General features: G+C 41.6%; 2 protein-coding genes across 10 annotated transcripts in view; one reads left to right on the top strand and one right to left on the bottom strand.

The window, feature by feature from the left end:
* The window catches only part of oc90 (otoconin 90), a 30,942-nt gene extending 26,719 nt beyond the window's left edge, over positions 1 to 4,223 (top strand). The window contains exons 19-22 of the mRNA XM_084370032.1: positions 354 to 525; positions 775 to 881; positions 2,053 to 2,332; positions 3,777 to 4,223. Of these exons, the coding sequence (XP_084226158.1) occupies positions 354 to 525; positions 775 to 881; positions 2,053 to 2,332; positions 3,777 to 4,071 (854 nt within the window). The 3' untranslated portion in view covers positions 4,072 to 4,223. The remainder of the gene's footprint in view (positions 1 to 353; positions 526 to 774; positions 882 to 2,052; positions 2,333 to 3,776) is intronic.
* An 80-nt stretch (positions 4,224 to 4,303) lies between these two features.
* Positions 4,304 to 19,707, bottom strand: part of efr3a (EFR3 homolog A) — a 111,894-nt gene continuing 96,490 nt past the window's right edge. For all 9 annotated transcript variants that reach the window (XM_084370039.1, XM_084370040.1, XM_084370037.1 and 6 more), the window contains 8 exons: positions 18,881 to 19,012; positions 18,570 to 18,637; positions 17,339 to 17,466; positions 12,616 to 12,701; positions 12,297 to 12,345; positions 11,740 to 11,843; positions 11,596 to 11,645; positions 4,304 to 10,784 (listed from right to left, as the gene is read on the bottom strand). In XM_084370039.1, the coding sequence (XP_084226165.1) occupies positions 10,679 to 10,784; positions 11,596 to 11,645; positions 11,740 to 11,843; positions 12,297 to 12,345; positions 12,616 to 12,701; positions 17,339 to 17,466; positions 18,570 to 18,637; positions 18,881 to 19,012 (723 nt within the window). In that variant the 3' untranslated portion in view covers positions 4,304 to 10,678. The remainder of the gene's footprint in view (positions 10,785 to 11,595; positions 11,646 to 11,739; positions 11,844 to 12,296; positions 12,346 to 12,615; positions 12,702 to 17,338; positions 17,467 to 18,569; positions 18,638 to 18,880; positions 19,013 to 19,707) is intronic.

Genomic DNA, 19,707 nt, shown 5'->3' with positions numbered 1-19,707 from the left:
AGTTTCACACATTGAAAACAGATTCTCCTGAATCAGATGAAACTGTGTTCAAACAGCTGCTAAACGTTGGCAGGTGCGACGCACTTCAGTGACAAACTGACAAAAAGAAACAAAGAAAGACACAATTTCATTTAATGCCGAATTTACAACGAGGCATGATCGATTTAAATTTGTTGAAGCCGTTTCTAAAAAGTTTGTTTTTGTTCCTCCTCACTCAGCAACTCTCAAATTTGTGCGATTTTTAAAAGTGGTCTGGTGATTTTATCACAGTGTCTCAATCTGTTTTGCATGTGTCCTGTAGTTCATTCCAGGTGATGTTCTCGCCTGTGTTTCCTCTTTCACTCTCCAAACAGAGTGCAGTCGCTCCTTCACCGTGTACGGCGGTGATGGGCGAGCCACGCGGGAGATGCCGGCTCTGGGCGAGATGCTCCACTGCTTGACGGGACGATGCCCGCACGAGTACGAGATGTACGGCTGCTACTGCGGGCAGCAGGGCGCCGGTCAACCTCTGGACCAGCTGGACAGGTGAGCAGCCGCAGGATAACAAACATTTAAGTATTTGCTGCAAGTCCTCAGGATGTGGAGATCTAAGAAGTTTATCAATCGTGATCGTGTGAAAGCACACCAGGACAGGCTCATTCACATCACCCTGTAACACCACCGGTGAATAGAAACCTCCACCTGTGACCTTCAGCTCACCTGTCCCTCCTGTGTGAAGCTAACCAGGTACCTAAACAATGTTTCTTCATCACCTCTGCTGCTCGTCATCATCAGGTGCTGCTTCTTCCATCACTGCTGCCTGATGCAGATCAGCTCTATGGGCTGCAGGTCGGACAGGAAGCTCAACGCTCAGATCTCCTGTGAGAACAACAAACCACGATGTGAGTACAGCGGCGGCGCCGTGAGGACGGTAACCGTAATGTTTGTAACGCCGCAGAGAAAAATACGAAAGCTCTGAGGGGCCAGTGATCCTTTTCTGATCTGATTGTTTTCTCTCCTGTGTTCATGACTCGTGGTCAAAGACGTTCAGTCAGGATCATCTGTCCGGGGCGTTTTTTCCATCTGTGAAATCCTGTGGGAAAAAAAAGTAATTTACAAAGTGAGGAAGAAATTTCAGGAGAATTTTTTTTCCATGTGTCCAAGGGCGGGAAAACAAACTTCAGGATTAAAAACGGAGTAAAAAACAAATGTTTTAGGAGATTGTTTCCAGATTTAGAAAAATGATCCTTTAAATGTTTTTCCTCCTGCCGAAACTTTTTTCACTCAGTTTCACACATAAAAAAAATGTAAAATCCAGGATTGAAAAAAAATGCAGGATTGTTTTTCAATCACGTTTTCACATTAAAAAAAAAAAAAAAAAAATTCTTCATGTGTGAAACCAGGGGAGGAAAAAAAAGTGTGAAACGAGGTAAATTTTGTTAAAAATGATCCTTATTTTTTTTCCTCCTGCCAAACTTTTTTCACTGAGTTACAAACATGATTTTTTTTTTTCAAAAAAAAAAAACAAATAAAAAAAATCTCCTGATTTTTTCTTGATCACTGAAAAAGGAAATATTTTTTACTCGGTTTGACGAAAAATAAAAATAAAAAAAATAAATCACTGTTCTCATGGAAAAAAAAATCCTTATAAGTCTTCACAGATTGAAAAAAAAATTCAGAATTTATAAAGATTAACCTGCAAAACTTTTTTATCCACCAGTTCTCAAATCATAAACACAGGAGAGAAAACAATTAAGATCAGACATAAAACAAAGGAGAAGAAATGTCTTCACTCCACGTCGCAGCAGCAGCAGCAGCAGCAGCAGCAGCAGCAGCAGCACCAGCACCAGCAGCAACATCACTCCTCTGTCACGTCCCCATTCTTACAGCTGAAGAGCTCTCTGTGCTCCTATTGGTCAACGTCAGAGAACATAAACTCAGGAAGAGATGGCAAAAACCTGACTTTTAGCTTCTACGTCATCAGTCGAATGAGATCCAGAAGAATAAATGTGATTTAATGATGTAAGTTCATGTGGAGGCTCATTCTGGACCTTTGACCCGTCTCCCCCTCAGGTCAGGGCCTCACTGTCTGTGACAAGCTGCAGTGTGTGTGTGATAAGACCACTGCAGAGTGTATGGCGGCCGCCCACTTCAACCACAGCCTGCCGTCGCAGCAGTGCAGAGGCCCCGCCCCTCCCTGCCGCCGGGCCAGCAGACCCCCCAAACCACGGGGTTCCCCTCAGTCCAGTGAGGAGAGCGAGGAGCCGACGGGAGGAGGTTCTGACGTGGAGACGCCCGACGGCATGAAGCTCACAGCAGACACCAACACACCTCCACCTGGAGCTCAGAGCAGGTGAGAGGAGGAGCTGAAGGCAGATCAGAACTTTTACATCGTGTTGGGTCAGGCTTTGTTCAAACCCACAGAACTTTATTTAAACACAACTGGTTATCAAAGTCTTGATTTAATACTGACGCCTCTATATGACCGTCAGCAGGAGGATCGGCTGTTTCTCTTTACTTATTATAGTTATTTTTAAATCCTGTCACCGGGTCAGAGCCACTTTTCTGGGTTGTAATCCAACCCAGTTTTTTCATGTTTGATAAGTTCGATTACTCAACGATTAAATGAATCACCTGCTATTTACAAAAATCATTGAATCAGTTTGAAAGAAAGGTTTTAATTCTCTGATTATTACAGAAGGAAGTGAGGATTTTTTTCAGGTGATCACATTTTCTGAGTCGGATCCAAATAGTTTTCTCTCGTGTTCATGACTGAATGAAAAGAAAGTTCTGACAGGATGAAACAAGTAAATGTTTTCATCTGTGAAAACTGTTTGTGTGAAACACATGGGAACAACAAAAAAACATGTTTTTCCACTTGGCCTCAGACATGAGAAGACATGTCTCCAGATTGTGTTTCCTTTGGTTTCACAAATGAAAAAAAACTTCTTGACTTGTTTTTTTTAAAGTCACTCAAACATGAAAAAATGTCTGTTTTTCCCCTAAAAAAAAAAAATGGTGAAAAGATTCTCCTGATTTTTTAAATCTGACCATGACCAAAAAAAATCTATAAAAAAACATTTTTAAGATTAATAAAAAGTTTTTTCACTTGGCCTCAAACGTGGAAAAAGATCCTCCTGAATTTTTTTCTCTTTAATTTCACAAATTAAAACATTTTTAAAAAGCCAGGCGAAAATCTTTTTTATAGACGTTTGTTTCAGACAAGAAAAAAACTTTTCAAAAAACAAAGATGGTGAAAACATTCTCCTGGGGAAGAAAAAAAATCCCATTTTCACAGATGAAAAAAAAAATTAAGGAACTTGAAAAATTATTCTGGCAAAACTTTTTCACGAGTTCTCAAGTCATGAACAGTTTAGACCTGGAAAAGGTTTCACACTTGACCCGCCGGGCTTCCGTAGATTCCAGCTCCTTCAATTTGATTGTTTTCTGGTTTCTTTCCTCCTCGAGGACGAAACGCTGATCAACATTTTTCTGATATTTTACAGACCAAGCAATTAATCGAGAAAATAATCCATAATGAAAATGATCGTTAGTTGCTGCCATATTTGCAATATTTATAATTTATATGCGAGATCAATACTTGGCATCCATGCATCAATAGTGCCACACAAAATACGGCGACATTAGGCTGTAGCAGATGTTTATTGGTGAACTCCTGTTCACAGTGATCTTTATAATTCATGAAGAAAAACATGTGAAACATCTAAAACATGCAGAAATCTGTTTCAGAGCTTCTGACACATTTTAAAACAGATTCCTGTCCCGTCTGTCTGCAGTGACGAGAGCTCCGACCTGAAGGACGCAGAGAGGTCGACTCCTCCAGCTGGATCCTCCAGCAGCTCCACACGTCCTCCTCCTCCTCCTCCTCCTCCGTCCAGTGAGGAGAGCAGAAAGCCGCCGACACACAGCGGGATTCAAACCCACAACCACAGGCCGAGTGCAGGTCAGAGCCAAGGACACCGACCAGCAGGGAGACCAGCAGAGACCGAGGTGAAGGGTGAAGAGGAAGAGGAGGAGGAGGCGGAGGGAGGAGGAGAAGAAGAAGAGGAGGAGGAGGAGAACAGAAACTAGCAGCGGATGTTTTTCAGCTGTGGGATCTGAGGGAGAAATGTCTGCGCGTCTTTGTTTAAAGATTATTGTCTGATGAGTTGTAATTTATAGAAATGATCAAGTGTTTACTTTGATTTTCACGTCTTCAGACATCAAGAGAAGAAGAAGCGACTTTATTAAAAACATTATGAATAAAATCGTGTCTGTTGTCGAGTCCTGTAACAGAAGCCAGCAGAAATAAAGACGTCACAGCGCTGATAGAAACATTTTTATTTTATTCTGGAACATTAATGTTAACACACAGTTTACTATTAAATAGAGGCTCTGTAACTGAACGCTGAGGCTCTGCCGCCGCCGGACAGATTCACTTCACTACGTTTGATCGAAGCTTTCAACACGCCGTCGGTTCCACAGAATTACAAACTGGATCTCTTTGGGTTTTGGATTTATGATCAGACGAGCTGGATTAAAGACTCTTCTTTATTTTCAGACTATCTGTTATCAGAACAGATAACAGATCATTCTCAAACCGATCAATTCACTGATGATGAAAATGGTCCAGTTTCCCAGAGAAAAGACTGTTTGGTGCTCACAGGATTACGTTGCTAACCGTGTCGCTAACTGTCAACTGAACTATTTTGCAGATTTTGTTGTAATAAACATTTCAGGGATGAAACTACTGAATCGAGAACGGAGAGATTAATCACATTATGATCTGGTCTCTTCTTCTTCTTCACCAACACAATATAAAAGTTAAGTAGTTTGCGTGTGAACTGTGGAACCGTTCAGATCTTAAACCAGATTAAAAGTCGTTTCCTGAAGTCGCGGTGGGAGCAGAACCTCGGCGCCGTCTAGTGGTTAAAAGTCATCAGTGTGTTTGAAACGAAGCCAAGCTTTAGCAGAAACAGAAACGTCCGTCGCTGTGAAGGCCGAGCACAGAGGCGACACCCTTTATCTCTAAAAACTGGCACAAAAATACAAACTCATCACAAACAGAAGAAAACATCAGAAGCTCAGTTGTTTTTTTTTTGTTCTGTTTGTTTTTCTGCAGAATTCAGCTGCTAAACTGAAAAACGTCCGTCTTGAAAAGTGAAGTTTGTCTCGTTAATATTTTTTTAAAGCAGTTTTTGCGTCCAGCATTCTGTAATAAGGCAGGTCAGCAGTGAAGCGACTTCACTCCCTTTACTGAGATCTCCTCTCGTCTTCACCGCAAGACTTTAAGACTCGATTTTGACTTTAATCACAAGTCAAGAAGGACGAATTTTACAGTTTCACACAAAGTTATTCTTGAACACAACATTTCACAAATCGAACATTTGGAAAAAAAATACCTCTAACGATCGTTCTGTACCGAACATTAATCTGTGCCGATTCATTTTTGCTATAGTACCAGGTACACAGTGATCAAAGTGCAAACACAATGTCATATTTTATTGTGACGGTTCAGCATTTTAATTTAACACCTGCTGCCGCTAGTTAAATGATAGATGGAGCTAAATCTATTAAATATGATACTGATTTATTAAAAAGCAGCAGAGTCGACTCATTTACAGACTGATTTCTGCATCCAGCTAAACTTCAGACTGTTCTGGGATCATTTAAACTGACTGAAACATGATTGATCAGAAGTTACAGCTCGGGAAAGATCCAGGTCCAGATTCACAAACTCAAGACCGTTACAGGGCAGAGTGGGACCAACTGGATCCAACTCATCTGTCATGACTTCGGGTTAAAGGCCGATTCCAACTGGCTCCATTAGAGGTATGCCGAATTAGCTATTAGCAGCCCCTGTTTTTAATGTACCCAATGACCTATAGACAGCTCTGACTGGATCCCTTCAATACTGAATTAGACTTAAACACGTGGCGATTCTAGGGCAGGTTTGGCAGTTATAAGGGACATCTGTTTTCTGTGATTTCTCAGAAGATTTATTGATGTTTATAAAAGCAATAATGATCTAAAACTGTGCATCATGTCTGCGTTCAGATGTGGCACAGTGATGATTCAGAAAAGTAGGATATTTGACACAATCAAACATTTTAAAGTACCTATGAGCTGATTTTGCCGAATTAGCTGTTAGCAGCCCGTCTGGACGTGCAAAGACGGTGTCTCCTCAACCTTCAAGTCAGACTGAATCTTAAACAATGTGCTTCATGTCTGTGTTCAGATTTGATGTAGTTACGATGCAGAAAAGTAAGATTTTCATGCAATTGAACATTTTAAGGTAACTCTTCTTTAATCTATCTTTATGTTCATGCAGATACATCCTGGTGAACAGAACCGGGACTCAAACGTTTGCTGTAAACTGTCTGCACAAGAACGTTAGTGAATCTGGAGCCGAGTCTTTCCGATCAGAAAATGTCCGGAAGGATTTTAGATGAAACTTCGGAAGCTGTAACTTCTGGGGGGAAAATAATAATAATCTAGATGCTAAAATTAGCAGATTGCACTGATTAACTTCTCTGTCGTTTGCAAAAATAACACATCTGTCTATAGATATAATATTTATTCTTTTTTTTCAGCATATTTGAAATGATCGAGTGGATTCTACGATAAAAAAACAAATCAAGTAACATTTCCATGAAAGAGACCATTTCTCCCGCACCGATAAGAAACTGCACGATCCCTTTGAAACCCTGAACCGTCGTAGTAAACAAAATCTAAATCAGCTTCACGCTTCATCTTGATAAACGTGATCAACAAGAAATAAATCTCCCAATCTCTAAATCTCTACCAGGCAACGATTTAACGATACATGATGCATAAAATGTACAAAAATATATATGATATACTGCTATAATGACACATTCATGGAGGAAGTGATCCAGCCACATCTAAACACATCATTCATCGACTCCTCAGATCCGACTTTCCTCCAAACTGAAGTCTGAAGTGTTGGTTTCCTCATCTTCACCCGTCAGAAGGAAAATCTGATTTCAGGATTCAGTCGATAAAATAACTTGTTTAGATGGAATATTCTGTTTTTTTATATATTTATATATTCCCAGCACCCAGTCAGGGGCAGGAACATGATATGAAGATATCATGCAGTTAGTTCATATAATGCATGTTTTTTTAATACAGCTATGATACTATAATATAAAATCATAAGTTTGCATTTAAAGCTAAGACGTAATGCAGCACGGATATGCACGAGAGATTAATGCATCAGTTTAATGCTTCAGTGGAGGATTTTATGTTACACAGTGGAAAATATCAGAGGGATTTTTTATTTCCTTTAAAACTCGTCTGCTCATAATTTTAGTCCTTTCAGCTTCAAACCCTCGACATCGAGTAGAAAAGCTACGACTAAACGAACTTTAAAGTCGAATCTCACGCTGGCGTGTTAGCTCCAAACATCTGCAGCTTCATGTCACAGAGCAGAAGAAGACGTGAACAAAGACATTTACACCTGCTGTCAAACTGTAATCTGTTTCTGTGGTCGCAACAACACGACTCGCTCGACCCTCAACTCGCACGTTGTTTCAGTCCGTCGAGAAGCTTTACTGACTTTAAATCAAACTTTACAGATGTCACTCGCCTGGCTGCGATCTGAGGAAACGTCTCAAACAGTATTTTTTTGCTGCATTTATATCTTTTTAATTCTGGTCCAAGTACGACGTGCAGACACAGACTGTGTGTTAACAACAGGTGGAAATGAGGTCAGAAGCTGCTGAAAAGTCAAAACTGGTCTCGGAAGACAAATAACAGCCAAAGTTCAAACTTCTCCGGCTCATGTCGGTGATTTCAAACAAAGCTTTATCGCTCAGGAGCACAACCTGCAGTCGACAACGTCTAACATACCAACCCATCTGAAACGTTCACAACCCCGTACGACACAGCTGCTACATCCTCGACAACCTCTTCTTCGTCTCTTTCATTCGGTTTTCAAACTTATTTCTCCGTCATTCATCATCTCGTTCTGTACGACTCCACACAGAGAGGAGGTGCAACACTGAGGCACTCCTCTCCATAACCTAGTCCACTGATATACAGTAGCTTACACTCACAAAGAAACTGATAATCTCTCATCAGAAGTCAACACCGACCTTGAACCCAGAACCAAGCAGCAGCAGAGACGTTCTCTGCACAGCTGCTGAGACCAAACGACAGCAGCGGGTTTCTGCCTCCAACTGGAGGGATTTTTCTTCCTACTCTGAGCTCAGATCAGAGGAAACACTGATAACCATCTGTTATTACAGATCACAGCTGCAGCTCCACCAGATATGAAGGATCTCGTTCCAAAAGCGCCTCCTGTACCTCTTTACAAACAACAAGCCCTTGTGGTGGCTGCAAAAAAAAAAGTGCAGATGATTAAATCCTCCAAAATATCAGCGCTTTACATCAGAGCGGCTGAAGGCGGCTATTGATATTGAAACATTCAGCGGGGAGGTTCACTTATTCATGAGAGAAACTGTCCAAACGGCTGCAGGACGCTGGCTCTGATAACGTCCAGTCTCTCTAAAGATTCAGAAATGTTTCATTTAGGAAGCGGGAGGGGAACAAGCTCTGTCTTTGGCAACGAAACATGTTTTGGCTTTTTAGAAGCTGCCAGCGAAGCCGCAAGATCGACGAGCTGCTGGTTGTACCGAGCGCCGTCGCAGCGGACGAACTCTGGTCCCACTGACAGTTAATGAGCTTCAGTTACATTTACATTCAGTATCACAAACTAAGAGCGCTTATCTGATATATTCTGTTATTTATTACTTTATCAACGTGTATATGCACTGATGAGAGCTGTGGCATGAACGCTGTGGTTCACACTTGTCTACGTGTGCTTTAACAGTTCATCCACTAGGGGGCAGATCAGGACTCAGTGTGACCGACACTGGACACGACTGTCGACGCGCTCCAGTATTTTATCTTCACCGTTTGTTCGGACTCGGCTGCAGACTTTTCTTTACATCCCGATCTGCTGCCCCCACGGACTGAACTCAATGTTGTGGCTGCATGCGCGTGCTCACCGTCATGTTTACTTGATCGAAGCGTTAAAAGTGCTGTAATATGCTAAGCTAAAGCACAGGTACAGAAAATGTCCTTATATATATATATGAATGTAATAAGTGCATGAAGAATGGATCGTCCCTGGATGAAGTTCACGTCACTAAAGGATCAAATGTTTCAGTATATTACAGGTTAACTTCACGACACGCTGGCTCCGATGACGCTTCACTGATAATCATGACTTTCAGTCACAATTTCAAAACGAGTCTGAACACGAGCTGGTGATGGAGATTTGTTTTCCTCCGAATACATTTTCACATTTTTGAGATTTTCTCTCCCTTTCAACCGTTTTAGTTATCGAGTTTTAAGAAAGACCTTGTTAAAGTCACGGCTGATTAGCGAGAAGAAAAGGAAACTTTTGAAAAAAACCAAACTTGGAAATGGAAAATCTTTTGTCTTCGTGCCTCCACGGTGCCGTCTGTGAGCCGAACCCTGGACCGAACCGGCGTTACGACAGAGATAACGCTACTCAATTATGAAAGTGACATTTTTTTTACAAATCCTTTAAAAACACATCAGGAATAAGAACTTTGCGCTGTCCAAGTCTGAATATCTGACATTTTTAAGATCTTTGAAACGCAACACCTGAAACAAACACATCACCAACCGTCAGCGAGCAGTTTCTCCTCAACAAAACCCTCTTTGGCTTTTTTGTCTTTTGAGATTCTTGACCAGTTATTTAAAATCTGAAGTATTGCTCTCATCTCATTTCTCCACATGAAACTCAGCTGGTTGTCGAAGTCATTTCTGATGCTCGTTCACCTAAAAACAGCAAAGATTGTAAAGATCGAACGGGAACGATGAGACTGAAGCTCCGTGCTGCAGCGAGCCTAAAACTAATCTGCCTTCTACCACCAGTGAAGTTACTTCAGTTGTTAGAGCTGACGGCTAATATACACGTCTACTGATCACCATGAGAACAGATAGTTGTTAACAGGCAGTGTTACAGTTAAAACCAGCTTCAGATGTTAAGCCTGAACCTGGTTTTATCTGCTTCTAAGGAGAGTTTAGTTTTAGACTACAGCGTATGTACAAGATGTGAAGCTTTTGGCGACACCAGAGATGAACGACTGGATCAGAGTCATGCTGGGAAGCAACATCGGATTCATGTTGTACACACTGAAATCTCAGAGTGAAACACTGTTCGTGTCCTCCATGTTTGTTTTTCTTCTTGTTCGCAGTGACTCATCGGTTGAGTTTACTTTTAGAGATGTGAGTCAGGCATCAAAGTGCAGCAGATCAGTTTAATAAGAGCAGCTGGGATTAACACAGGCCGCTGCTTTAAGCTTCATTTAGGATCAAAGTACTTTAAAAAGAGCAGACAAAGACGGATTCAGAGGATCCGTTTCACTTCTCAGGCTCTCAAACTAAATTAGAAACTAAATTTGGAACTGCGATTAAGAAGTTTTGTTTCTGAATCGTCTTTATATCAAATTAAAATGTTTTTTTCTTCGCTGCAGTTTGTTTGTGGCAGCTTCCCTGACGCCTGACGGAGGCAGGAGAGCAGATTATATTCATGTTGTTCTTTCTCAGCATTTTTAATTTTGCATTTTGTGATTCAGCTATTTTTAAGGAGGGTTGTGTGTGTCTGTGTGTGTGTGTGTGTGTGTGTGTGTGTGTGTGATCAGTAGACACACAAGTCTGGAAACTTCATCTCGTACACGGGGACGGACTGGTGCTGGGTGTGTCCCGCTGAGATGGAAACCACTCCGGACGGGCTGGGTGGAGGCCTGGGAAGAAGGATGGTGGTGGTGGAGGTGGAGGTGGAGGTGGAGGTGAGAGAGGGAAACATGTTAAACAGTTAATCAGTGACCAACTACTCCGACCTCCTCCTGACACTGGCTTCTCTTGGTCTCTATATGTCTATGTGAGAGACGCTGCAGGCAGAAGACCATTTGTTGATTTTTAACAGAAGAGATGGACCCGGTTTGTTTCTTTCACCCACGACCAGCGAAGCAAACTCTTTTCGTTCCTGAACTCGTCTTTTATCACGTCAAAATATAGAAAAGTGGAAACAGCTGAAGCCACTTGACCTGTTTTGCTTCCTCGTGTCAGAATAGTTTTTTCCGCTGGTGGTGGATTGTTCGACCGTGTGAACACAGCCTCCGTCTTTCATCTGTAAAACCAGCGTCTTGAAGAGGTCGGCGTAGCGATATTTATCCGACTAGAAACGAGGGCTTTTCTTCTGTGCATGCATCTGTACTTCAGCTTAACAGCACAGTGTCGACATGTGTAGCTGGTTAGCATGCTACAGTATGTAAGCACAGATCCCAGACACAGCTGAGGCTCAGAGCTTAGTTAAAGACGTATCCTGTTTTAAACTCAAGTGAAAAACCTACAGTGCGGATGACATAAATGTTTCTTCATATTATAATGAGAGTTTAAATGTCAGAAGCATTTTGTTTTCAGACTTTGCTGCAATGTGATTGTCACTTTCAGACAAACAATATTCTGGTCTTAGAAAAAGGCGGAAACATTCTTCGTTCTGCTAAACTGCAAAAACACATTTACTGAACTCATGAAGGAAAAGAAACGACTCACCTGATTGTTAGTTCGAAGATTTGTGCCAGTCGGTCGTGCAGCATGTTGGCCTGGAGAAAAACAACAGTCAGCCATTTCAGACACAGTTCATCCTTTTTTAACAACGTCACTGTTTTTATCTTCTCTTCTGGTTTTATTCTGTACCTTGGACTCGCAGTGGGCGGCGATCTCCTCAAATGGAGCTTTCTGGAACTTCTCCATCACCTGACGCCTCTTCTCCCTCTCCTGCTCCTCCAGACCCGTCGTATCTGAACACAGAGGACAGTTAGGCGTCTTAATTATGTGACTTCACACTTATCTTGTGATGACAACAATACTGAGCTTACATTCAGCAGTCGCAGACTTCGGAGGGATAGTATTGCTTGCATATATTTTTCAGCTCATGTCAGATTATATTTGTAAACGTCAAACGAATCAGATCCTAAAGCCGGCCACAGGTGAGCTGTACATCAGCTTTAACTGATGTTAATATCAATATAACTGTGACAGCCGTGTCATGACGGTCAGTAAACCTTTTATAAATCACGCGACATTACTGCCAACATGTTGGCTCCTCGTCAGAGAGGCACCGGCCTGAAGGAGGACGGAGACAAAAAGCCAAATCGTTTTATATCATTTGTATTCAAGGAGACACTCGGGCGAGTCCACGGAGCGGCGAGGCGAGAGGAGTAAAAGTCTCAGAAACTGGTCTTTGATCTCACCGATGGCTTTCTTCAGGGTCTCAAACGTGATCTCCTCGGCCAGCTGCGACTGCGGAGAGGAAGACAGAGAAGGATCAAAGATTTCCCCCAAAACGTGACAACGAGGTCATCTGACAGTTAGCATGTTAGCATGGACAGAATAATAATATTAGAATATTTATGATTGATGTTCATAACTTTTAACTTGTTACGACAACACTGATTATATATTATTGTTATTGTCAGTCTGACTAGCACCGGTTACACTTCTGAGAAACCAGTCATGTGGTTATTAAATCAACTTCAAGATGTCTGAGCTTGTTCTGTTCCCGACACTGACCTTGTCCGGGAGGCTGTTGGACATGATGTCCACTTGAAGGGAGATTGTGTCCACAAAACTCTTCCTCCTGGTCAGACGGTCTTCATCTGCAGGACGAGAGACCAAGGATTATATATCACCTTTAAATCCTGATGCATTCTGGGTAAACAGTTAATGCACACAAGCACGTCTCTACACAGGAAGATATGAATGTTCTGTAAGTGTTTGCTGTTTGGTACTGTGGTACGTATCGCCTGTCTGACAGGTACGGTGCTTTAAGAGCAGTCGTGTTTATTTCCATGTCACCACACACGGCTCATAAGTGTATTTATCATGTCGACTTATTGTTCCTAAGCTTGACTCTGACCAGCAGTAATCACTCAATGTTTCAGAAAAGAAAAGAGAACAAGAAGCCGTTGATTTTGTCATCAGTTGCCACGCAGCAGTGTTTCAATCACTTTAACAATGGTCGACAACGTACGTAATAAGTATGTTATTAACGTGATCATGGTGTACGCACGGAGCTATAACATTAAACAATATGTTCATAAGTTTAAGAATTGTTGTCGACTTCTCTCTTTTTTGGCCCAAAACACAGTATTTCATGCAAACATGGCGACAAAATGGCAAAAAAAAAAAAAAAAAAGATTGCGGAGGCTTTTTCATGCTTTTATCTGCAAAAAAAATACTTCTCACAGCAGATGTCATCATCTCTACACTGGAGCCGTTTGACTGACACCTTATCTGACCAGGTGTGAGCTTCTATGCCCGCCCTAGAGCCTACAACGACCAATGAGTGATCGTGTAGACACGAGACCCACTCGCAGTGCTTGTTTTACACTATTTTATATGCACAAAGTTAAATAAGTAACTATAATGAGTGTAATGCTCCTGATACTCTGAGGCAGGAGTATTCTGAGGGCACAAAATGGCTTTGTTTTGCCAGGAACCTGAATATTTTCCCAGAAAGGTGTTAAGTGTTCGTTTTCAGTGATACTGAACTTGGACCATGTAAAACTATATGATGTGGACCCATTGTGTTTTCCAGCTAATCAGGACAGTTACAGATCATCTGCAGGCTTATATATTAATGTAAGAAGTACTTACAAAGCCTTCAACAGCTTGGGGAGAAAAATAAATTAATAACCTTTAATAAGAGCCCAAAACCTCGTCTGTACTCCGAACGGTTCAACAACAGCTGTGAGTTTACTTTAGCTCGGCTGTGAGAGGTGTTGAGGATGATCCTACAAACGTTTTCAGGATCGTTTTTATCGAAACACAGTCGTTTTATCTTCTATAAGACACCAACATGCCCACAATGCTCTCATTCAGATACGAGGACTTATTGTCGACTTATTCTCAGAGGCCACTTGATAACAGCAGCGACTTCTCTGCTCCCTAACAGCGAACTCCATTATCCACCCACCACAGATTGATTCTGTTTTGATGTTCTAGTTTCTTCCAGCGAGGAACAAATCCATCTGATCCTGCAGAGCGATAAACTCCTCAGGTACCTCGTCCCCCCAGGAGGGCCCGTCGTATCGCCACCGCCTCAAGCACTTCAGTATTCATTCACACTGCACTGGTAAAAATGAGAACCACAGAAGTGCAGCTACTCTCTCAAGTCGAGGAGCGACACCGAGTCAAGGCCGTCTGATAGGGCCAGCAGAGTACCGGATCGGATGAGGCGTGAAACAGAGAACAGCAGCACGTTATGATCGTTGTTTGCAGCGACCTTCGTTGTGCACTTTGAACAGGTGTGAGTCAGCAGCTCACCTGAAGGCCCTTATGAGGAGCATGATGGAAGCTGACAGAGAGCTGTGTGTTTGGATTTCTATTGTAGCTTTGACTCCATCATACAGAACTTCACCAGAATTATCTTTGATTAAGATCACTGACAGAACAAACCGGCAGTCACGATCAGAGACGGTAAACTTTGCAGTTTTTGTGACGTGTGTTGAAGTTAAAGCTGCTGCCTCGTTAACTTTCCCATCTGTCTGTTCGAGCAGCTCAAACATCGTTCAGTCTTTGAGTTTAAAAGAGACTGAAGTACAATATATTTAAAAGTTAACACTGTTCATGGCACCATGTCACCACCCGAACATCGTCAGCTGCCTGATCAGTGCTGCACATGAGCAACTCTCCAGAGAGATGAGAAAGAAGTGAGATGTCTCACTCCTGTGTCAAATTCAGACAAGTTTTAATGTGTTCTGGATGAAGTCTGATGAGGTTTATGATCTGTGATCTGCTGCTGTCTACTGTTCCCTGTTTTCAAAGTATGTACCTGCAGTTTCAGGGTCGCAGTTGTGGGACTTTAGTCTTTCTTTCCTGGCAGTATTTGACCAAAATACTACTTTCTGCCCGAGTGCTTCAAGTTTTAAAGGTTAATGTTACAATACAATGTAGAAATTGTGCGAGCGGCTGATAAAAGGTAACAGTTAATGTGGCGTAAACCGTCAACACAGTAGCAAAAAAACTAAGGTCTCAGAACTGCAGCTGGGACTTTTGGCTTCTCTGGTACGTTTATGGCACACGAGGAAAAAATACACAGAAAGGCAAACGTTTCTTCTGGCGATGGAGCCAATCGACCATTTTTAGTAAGTTGGACTTCTTCAGGTTCTCATCAATCCCAGCATCAAACTGCAGCAGCCATTTTCACCAAACAAAGCTCAGACAGAACAAAAACTGAAGCTCAGCACAAATTAAAAAACAGTTTCCTACAGCAACAGCAGGATGCACAACAACAAACACAAGCTACTACAATATTTATAGTCTAGGTTATCTAGATGTAGTACAAGTACTCACCGCAACATTTCCAAACGCAATGCAAGCAAAACAGTTGAAAAAATGATCAAAGCGTTCTGTCTGTGGACAGAGTGACGTCTCTACAGCTACACACAGCAGCACCGGTGGAAACAACAGGAAATACCACCGAGCTGAAAGGATCCATCTAAAGATGCTCACTAATCTCAGGGTACGGGGCAGTTTTCCTGACAGTCTTTGTACGTCTGGATCTAAACTTCTACTCCTTCACAGCTCAGTGGGGAAACATCCAAGCACTTAGCGATCTGTCATTACAAGACCGCATCCAAAACAGCTACAGCTACAGCATCTCTACCGTCAGCTCTCCTGTACACCCGGAAACTCTACTGGCTGTTTGTTGGGCTCAATGCAACTGATATGAGAGGGCTGTAGTTTGAATTTAAAGTCCCACTCCACTCAGAAATGTTGCTTCACTTGGCTGTTTTAGCTTCACTTGTGCAGAGTTTGATGCTAGAGTCAGTACACTGAGAAGAGACTTTACAGTGAAGCAGGAGACGTCTTGTGTATCGTAGTTTGAAATAAACAATATTTGCATTAGAGGCCGACCGAGGCGGCTTTTTGATGGACGATACTGACGCCAATTATTTGAAATCAAGGCGACCAGTAACTGATATTTGGACCTGATATGTATTAGCGCTAAACATCACTGCATACATTTTTCCAGTTTTTAAACAGTGGATTGAGCTCAGTAATGATAACACATAAAGTTCATGATGTTTATTGTAACTGGAAAATTAGCTACTTATAGCTCTGGTATGTGCATGAAAGAAAACCATATATATTTAATATCTAATATTATTCAAACTTTCACTGTGGCTTGTTTCCAGAAAAAAAAAACCCTTGAAGCTCCTCAGAGATTCATGAAATGTTTTGTAAATGCTTGATAAAATAGTTTGTCTTCAGTCGTTGCAGTTAAACTAAAGCCGACTCTAGCTGCAGGAGATCAGCGGCAGCAGGGATCTAATCTACAGCTCTACGCTGGCTGGTTACCTCTGGACGTCTGCTTGCACCTGTGGAGGATTTTTCCTACTGTGTAAAGCACTGATGTTAGATGAAAGCATGGCAGAGGGAAGAAAACACAAGCAAACTGTCTGTTAGACCAAAGAGAAATCTGAACCTGTTTCCTGTTTGATTTGGACAAAATCCACTCGTGATGTTTTCATAACTCTCATCGGATCATTTTATCTGAATGAGGGCGAGTCGATCCTCGGAAAGACAGAAATAACATCCTCTCTGCCTCAGGTCGGTACAGATTTCAAGGTAAATATCAGGGCTGGAGTTTAAATAACTAAAGAAAATTAATCGTTACAGGAGAAACCACTATTTTCATTCATGTTTCACTAAAGCTACATCATGTTGAAATATTCAAACTACACACTTTTCAAGGCTGCACTAGTCCATAAAATGTATCAGTACATAAACGTGTTTTTTGTCTGTCTGTTTTACATCTTTTTGCTGTCTAGATGTTTTTTATATGTTGTTTTAAACGTCTGTTATGCAACTTACAAGTGTAATTAGTGTGTAAATTCAGATTAAATTGAAAATTTCAACTAAAAAAGAATCAAAATCACAAATAATTGACTGCACAGAAGATGAGTGTGAAGATAAGTCACATCGAGACAGAATTGTACCAAAGACAAACAAATCGCCAGAGTAAGTTTGTCAGTGTATAAATCTGCAAAGCACAGATGTTATCGCAGAAATGTTGATATGATCCGTCTGACATGTACAAATCTGAGCATCTCCATGTTTTGCAGACATGAAAAAAGCAAACTTTTTTTTTTAAACAAATTCAGTTTGTTTTTAACTTCTGTCTCGAGTAGATTATCTGAAGCTTTGTGGTTAAAATGCAAAATATCCCCAAAAACCGGCGACTGTAAATCTCTGTGTGGTTTGCAGAGTGTGACCCGGCCGGTCGTACCTGTGACCTGGGGGACGTATGGGATGGAGAGTCTCTCTGCGTTGTATCCCGGTCCTGCCAGACACTCGGCCATGTCGGCTGTCTGGAAGTACAGCTGTCTGTCCTCCTTGTCCAGAGATTCAGGGATTCTGGGAAGAAGAAGGAGAGAAATCTCACATGAAGCTAAACAGATAAACATTTGGGGTGTGTAGATAATCTAAATGAGGCAGAATGGAGCCGTCTAGAAGCTCTAAAGCACTCGTGTCCAAATTTAGTATCTAAAACCTCTGTATCTTTCACTGCAGAGGGTGAAGAGGGATTTAAAATCAGAAATAGATGCTGGTCCTTATAATCTTATAATCAGGTTTTATCAGCTGATGCCTGGTGGTTTTGGTAAAGCTGAGAATGAAGTTTCACTGAACTGTTGAGTTTTCTTCTCTTTGGTTTGATTTGTGTTTCCAGGACATTTGAATACTGGAGGTTCACTGGAGACCTTCTCATCCATCGTCTTTGGCAACAAGAAAGCTCTGACTGCTGCTCAGTGCTTAAAAGTTGTAGCGTTGTTTTTGTACAAAGAAACTGCCTGGTAGCAATGTTTGTGAGTGAATTTTAAAGAGGATGCTGTGGAAAACATCTCGGTTAAAAACATTTCCTCAACATCCTCTACATTTTCATCACGTCTTTGGCTTGAAGCTCTCATGTTGTCACCAGATTTGTGGGTTGTTGGTAAATCTCCCAAAACTTACCCTCACACATGCCGCACATTTACCCATAAATCTTTCCTTTACATCAGAGATATTTTTAGTTTTTGCAGGCAGACATCAGGACTACAGAGTGACTCTGATCTCAGCTAGTGAACATTTGAAATAATGAGCTTCCCGTCTGAAATTTAAACAACAATCACTTCAACTGCAGTTTAGATATGAAATACACACAAAACTGATGCTTTTAGACTCTTAGGTAAGTTTAAGAGAGAAGTCTTATAGAAATAGATCTGAAGCAAGTGTAAACCCATCAAGACGTCACCATTTGGTTTGTGAGCTACTGTTTTGGCGTTAAAACCATCACCATCTTTGTTTTTGGAGCTAGAAGTGACCATTTGATGTGAACGGGAGGGTGGAGCTGTGGAAGATATCCTGATTCAGTCTAACTGAGAACTCGAGGACACAACATGACAACAACTTATTTTTCTCCTGTTCCTGGACTTGTTTATAAAGCTAGACGTCCAGTCTGTTAAGCTGTGGATACTTACGGACACTTGTCCCTGAAGATGTGCTCTGGAAGGAGGTACGGAGCGTCCATGTTCCTCAGCTCAATAACCTGGAGGGAGAACAGAAGCAGCAGATTGTTTTCAATAGTGAACCATTTCACTGCACAGCAGGTAAATAAGTAAGAAGTTTAACATCCAAAAACAACAGTGTGTCATCAGCATATTAATAAACTTCAGGTATTCGGTGTGCAAAGAAAGAGCAAGTTTAAATAAAGGAACTTCAGTGTCTTCAACAGTCGAACTGATGACATTCAGTAACACAACTGTGAGGTCAGAGGGGGTGAATGAGGCACCTTGCTGACGTGCTGACAGAAGGGAGGGTTTGCGATCATCTGGCTCAGGAAGTTGAGGTACGCCGCCACCAACGCGTTGATGCCACAGCGAATAAACATCGGCATGTTCTCTTCATTAGCCAGAGCCATGTCCTGTACAAACCAATCACACATTAACAAACACACACAAAATATACAATCACTTTCTGGTCAGTCAACAGAAAAATAATCAGCTTTTTAAAGCTAGAAATGGTGAGAAGTGCTCGTCATTCTCTGATCTTCTCCAGTGTGATGATTAATGCTCCTCTTGTCAGATAAATTATAAACTGAACAGTCGGGGTGACGGACTTCTGACTGGACAAAAGAAACTTGTTCAAAGAGGTCACATTGGACTCTGGGAAAGTTTTAATTAGTATTTTTTCACAAGTTTTGGGCATTTCATCGTTAAATGATTAATCCAGAAAAATAATTTGCAGATTAACTGATAATGAAAATAATCAGTTTCTGCCTGAGAAGAAGAAGAAGTTGTGGATTAGACATTTAAATGTGGGAGCACATTAACAACTCATTATTTCTCATCGTGATTGGAATTAACAGATGACGTCAGAAATATCGTCTTCAGCCTCAGAGCTGTTACCCTGACGACGACCTTTGAACTGACAGTGTGGGAACACGATCAGACTGAGACCAGAGTGACCCTCTGAACCCTGTTCGTTTACTGACACTGCAGTGAAGTTATGAAGGACAGGTGTGTGTGTGTGTGTGTGTGTGTGTGCGTGTGTGCGTGTCTGTCTCCTTCGATAAATTAAATGTCCTGGATTAGGTGACGGTATACATGGTACCTCGAT

This window comes from Pagrus pagrus (assembly GCF_965226575.1).
Source record: "Pagrus pagrus genome assembly, chromosome: 12".
Lineage (NCBI taxonomy): Eukaryota > Metazoa > Chordata > Actinopteri > Spariformes > Sparidae > Pagrus > Pagrus pagrus.
The sequence above is the reverse complement of the archived record's forward strand: the minus strand, read 5'-3'. Positions and strand labels throughout refer to the sequence as shown.